The 5,641-nt window shown below is 37.2% G+C and overlaps 1 protein-coding gene across 1 annotated transcript; it reads right to left on the reverse strand.

Moving 5' to 3' along the window:
• Positions 1–4,427: 4,427 nt before the first annotated feature.
• LOC121481029 (olfactory receptor 11H6-like) lies at positions 4,428–5,369 on the reverse strand. Its single transcript, XM_041737996.1, has one exon. It carries the CDS (start codon positions 5,208–5,210, stop codon positions 4,428–4,430), a length of 783 nt encoding a protein of 260 aa, XP_041593930.1. The 5' UTR covers positions 5,211–5,369.
• Positions 5,370–5,641: the final 272 nt, after the last annotated feature.

A 5,641-nucleotide genomic window follows, 5' to 3' on the forward strand; every position in this document is an offset into this window, starting at 1 on the left:
CCTTCTGAGGCTGTCATTTATTTCCCTTAACCTATCCTCATGATCCTTTATTTGATTTTCTCTTTTTTCCTATGTTTCCTTCCTTGCCATCAACTTGTCTTCTATGTCACTCACTCGTTCTTCTACCTCGTTAACCCTCATTGTTAGGACCTCCAGTTTGGATTACATCACATTCAATTGATTTTTAATTTCAGTCTGATTAGATCTAAATGCTGCAGTCACGAAGTCTCTTGAATCCTTTATGCTTTTTTCCAGAGCCACCAGTAGCTTTATAATTGTGGTTTTGAATTGGCTTTCTGACATTGAATTGTAATCCAAATTTTGTAACTCTGTGGGAGAGAAGACTTTTCTGATTATTTCTTTTGTGGTGAGTTTTTCCTTCTAGTCATTTTGCTCAGTGCAGAGTGGCCAAAAACAAGTTGTACTTGATAGAAGTGCAAACTCTTCTCACCGTAGTATTCCAGCTGTTCTCTCTTTAAATCTCAGACCGAATTCGTAGGTTTTCAGGATGATTTGAAAGTTATCTAGGTAAGCTGGTGGGGACAGGTGACTTGGGGACCCTACTCTTACGCCATCTTGCCCCACCTCTGTCAATCTGAGCCAATTTTAAGAATGTTTGTGAAGTTTGTGGAGTGGTTTGTTGACATTATTCCAAACTTGGCAGTTTGAAGTCAATTTCTCACCACCTCCCCCTTTATTCTATTTGGGGATCCCTTTACCAAACGAAGCAGTAAAATCAGAGCAGTGGGCAGGTCTAAGTTACTTCCAAGGCTACCTTGATATCCGAAGTCCCCAGAGTTTCTAGATCCTTTAGCCTTCTGGTTCCTCTCTGTTTGCCTGGAGTCCTCTCAATATTTTTTCCTTCCAGTTTTATTGAAAAAGAATTGACATACATCACTGTATATGTTTAGGGTGTACAGCATGATGGTTTGATTTACATGTTTGGTGGAACAATTACCACAATAGGTTTAGGTAAACTCTATCATCTCACATAGATACAATTAAAAGAGAGAAATTTCTTCTTCAGATACCAGCTCTTACAATTTATTCTCTTAAAAGCTCTAAGTCTCTAAGGTCTGTGAGTATTTTACACTTTATTTCCCATACCTGGACTCAATACCTAACACATAGAATAAATCTTTGGGAGACGAATATATTAAAAAATAAATAAAAGAGTAAATGAATGCTTCAAAGGAGAGAAAGAAAATGGTGAGAAAGAGAAAATACATCATAGTACAGTATCTGAATAATAGACACTGACAATTTAGTTTTAGCACCTTTGAGTGTATTTGGGATGGGGAAATAGCATACATTTTGTCATTAGTAAGCCCATGGCTTTGGGAGTTTCTATGAGAATAATATGAACAGAATTTGGTTTTCAGGGTTGGATGTGGTTTCAGGATCAACAATACATTCATTTGAGCCTAAGATCATAAAGGCAGTCTAAGGCACATTGTGTTGGGGGATGAAATTCAAGAGGCAATTGAGGAAAAATTCAGGGTATATTGATAGGGAGGCCTGGAAGGATATGGGGAAAATTAAAGACACAGCCATTGAAGAAATTAAGCTTGTTAAAATACACAGATCGGGTCATTTTTCTACACACAGGGCTGATAGTTAGAACACCTGGGAAGAAAATTGTTATAGGGCGACAACTTTGAAGGCCTGAGACTCGCCTGCCTAAATCCCTCCCAAAATCTCTTTTAATGCACTCTCATCCCAGAAATAACAACTTTATTGGATTTTACACTTATATAAAGTTTTTAAAAAAATCATTTTAAGTTGCATACCACTCTAGGACATTTGCTCTTTGACTCATCACTAAGCATGTATACTGTTCGAAAATTATATATAATTAAAATAACTATTTTAGAAAATCTAAGAAAATTATATACAATTAAAATAACTATTTTAGAAAATCTAAGAAATCTAAGCAAATATGAAAAAATACAGGGGTGCCTGGGTGGCTCAGAGGTTGAGTGTCTGCTTTTGGCTCTGGGTGTGATCCCAGGCCCCAGGATAGAGTCCCACATCAGGCTCCTTGCAGGGAGCCTGCTTCTCCCTCTGCCCATGTCTCTGCCTCTCTCTCTCTCTCTCTCTCATGAATAAATAGAATCCTTTAAAAAAAAGAAAAAAACAGAAATAATTTTTAAAAAATTATTAATGATACTACTAGTCCTTTTATGGGTCACATAAAAATCATACTTTGTTACCTTTTCTTATTTTTACCATTCCCAATTTATTTCTAATCATACTGTAGCAATTTTTTGCATGTCTTTATAAAATTTTTTAAAATTAGTTTTTATTTTATTGAAGTATAGCTGACGCACAATGTTACATTATTTTCATGTGTACAATGTAGTGATTCAACTATCTCTATCTAATGTATACAGATACATTATTCTATGTTCACCACAGGTGTAGTTACCATCAGTTACCATACAATGCTATTGCATTACTATTGGCTGTATTCCCTATACTGCAACTTGTATCCCTGTGACTTATTCATTCCATAATTGTGAACCTGTATCTCACACTTGCCTTCACCCGTTTTGCATGTCTCTGTACTGCTTTTTTCCTTTGGCATGTAGAATTACTGGATCTTTGGTATTTATATTTTTGATTTAAATTTTTGAGGAACTATCAAAAACTATTGTTTTCCATAGTGACTATACCAATTACATCCCCACCAATGGTGCACAAAGGTTCTTTTCCCCTCATCTTTGCCAATACTTGTTATTTCTTGTATCTTTGATGCTAACCATTCTGACAAATACAATATCTCATTGTGGTTTTGGTTTGTATTTCCCGGATGTTGAGTGTGTTGAGTATCTTTTCATGTATCTTTTGGCCATCCATATGCCTTCTTTGGAAAAATATCTATTCATGGTCTATGCCCATTTTTAATCAGATTGGTTGTGTGTGGGTATGTGTGTTTGTTGACTTCTATGGGTTCTTTATATATTTTGGATATTAACCCCTTATTGGACATATCATTCAAAAATATTTTCTCCCATTCACTAAGATGCCTTTTTGCTTTGCTGTTGGTTTTCTTTGCTGTGCAAACATTTTTATTTTGGTAGAGGCCCCATGATTTATTTTTGATTTTGTTTTCCTTGTCTGTGGGGACCTATTTAGAAAAAATGTTGCTAAGTCTGGTGTTAAAGAAATTACTACCTGTATTTTCTTCTAGGGGTTTTATGGTTTCAGGTCTCACATTTAGGTCTTTAATCCACCTTGAGTTTATTTTTGTGCATTGTGTAAGAAAGTGATCCAGTGTCATTCTTTTGCATGCAGCTGTCCAGTTTTCCAAGAACTATTTATTGAAGAGTTGCTATGCTATTTTATTTCTTTTTTTATACTATTTCTATCCTCAGACTTATACACAGTATCCTCTCTGCGTGGTTTTCATTCTAATACACATAGGGAGAAAAACCCTTTAAAATCATAAAGCACTTAAGATATCAATTATTATTGTCTCATTAATTTTTTTTCAAGTAATCTTATTTCCAGGTCTCATCTCTGTTTCAGTACATTTATCCTTTTGTATTGAGTGGTACCAGGTGGTAATGAGATAAGTTATAAAAACCTAAAACAACCCAAAAAGTCAGTTGTTGGGAAAAATTATTTTCACAGGATCCTATTTAAGAATCAGATTTTCTGAGAAGACATTTTTTGACAAGCTCAGTTAAGGAACATTCTGAAATTGCAGAGTCTACATATAGAGAATAATTATTCTGAATAAGAAAGGTAAAGATGTTCTGGTTGTTCTAGTGGGTGATCATAAAAGGATAAGGAAAGAAGAGAAAGAAGCAGACCAGGTACAATATGAAGGACTGGGTATTCAGCACAGTGGCCTTCCCTTGACTCTTCCTAACCGCAACCTGTAGTTAGGTTAGTAAACCCTCACAAAACTGGAATGACTGTTTTTGTATAAAATGTTGAAGGGATGAGTCTCACTTCCAGATTGATGTGATCAGAATAAGACAGGTGATAGATTCAGGAGTGGGAGGAAAGAAGCACATTGGAACATTTTTGTATGGTATGTATGTAGGGAGATAGTGGTGGGTACCTTAGACCTCTGATCACTGTGAAACTGGGATCAGAGACAAATTTACTTATATCTGCAAAAGATAGAAGCTGGCCAGTTGACCTCTGGGTTATATATGATTTTTCTGCAAAGAGTCCCATGAATGTCTCCCATTTTCCTGTTTCCATGCATGACACATGGGAATATTAATACAATAAAGCCTAGTACAAATAATTTATGCAAGTTTTTATAAGATCTTATTTGCTATTTGCTTCATTGAGATGCATTTCTAAAAATATTCTAGGGAATATGGGAGACATATTTGCCTCTTGAATTTACTTAAGATATTTACCTCCTATAGTTTTATATCACTCTATGTCCTACACACATATGAATTCTAGTTCTTGAAAGGCTGTTTTTGACCAAATCTCATAATCCTAAACAATTTTCTCAGGGCCATCTTCATCTCCTTATTCCGGAGGCTGTAGATCAAGGGATTAAAAAGTGGAGTCATCACAGAATAAAATAAAGTCACAATTTTCTGAATCCCTGCTGGATTGCCTGCTGTTGGGCTCACATATATCACCATGATAGAGCCATAGAACAGAGACACAACAGCAAGATGGGAGCCACATGTGGAGAAGGCCTTATGCCGGCCTTCTGCTGAGGGGACCCTCAGCACAGCTCTGATCACCAGAGTATAGGAGCTGGTAATGAAAAGAAAGGTGGAGAAAATGAGGACTGAGTTAAAGACGGCACAGATGACCTCAGTAGCAGTAGCTGGCACACAGGACAGCTTCATAAGGGGCCCTGGATCACATAAAAAATGATCAATTGTATTAGGACCACAAAAAGGAAGTTGAGAGATAAGGTAAACTGGGAGGAGAAAACAGGAGAAGCCACACACCCAGCACCCGGCTCCTATTCTGATGCAGCGCTGAACAGTCATGACAGTGGAGTAATGCAGGGGCCTGCAGATAGCAAGATACCTGTCAAAGGCCATGGCAGACAAGAAGAAGGTCTCAGTGGTGCCCATGGAGAAGAAGAAATAGAACTGGAGGAAGCAGCCATAGAAGGAGATGGTACTGGTCTCAGATAGCAAGTTGGCTAGCATATTTGGGACAGTAGAAGTGACATACCAGATCTCCAGGAAGGAAAAATTGGCCAGCAGGATATACATGGGGGTGTGGAGATACTCATCCCACCACACTGCAGAGATAATACAGAGATTTCCAGTTAGTGTCAGGACATAGATCACAAAGAAGAATGAGAAGAGGAGGATCTGAATCTCCCAGGGACAAGGGAATCCAAGAAGAATGAATTCACTCACAGAGTCAGAGTGGTTATTTTCGACTGGGTTTTTCATTTTTTTCCCCTCTTCAAACTGCAATAATAAGACATTAACCACGTTATAAATGACTCTACAGAAGTTTTCTCATTAAGATATTCTCTAAGTTTCCTTACAATTCAATGGGCAGCACCATTTTAGATTATGTAAAGATTTTCAACTCTTTGCCCCAGTGATATTGGGAGGAAATAAGGAACTTGGGAGTGCAAGTGCTTGTTACAGCTTTACCATCATGATTACCAGGCCCATCCATCATCGGCCAT

This window comes from Vulpes lagopus, chromosome 23 (genome assembly GCF_018345385.1).
Source record: "Vulpes lagopus strain Blue_001 chromosome 23, ASM1834538v1, whole genome shotgun sequence".
Classification (NCBI taxonomy): domain Eukaryota; kingdom Metazoa; phylum Chordata; class Mammalia; order Carnivora; family Canidae; genus Vulpes; species Vulpes lagopus.

What these genes read in the sequence shown, in the direction of transcription:
- LOC121481029 (XM_041737996.1), bottom strand. Translation starts at nt 5,210, where the DNA reads ATGTATATCCTGCTGGCCAATTTTTCCTTCCTGGAGATCTGGTATGTC.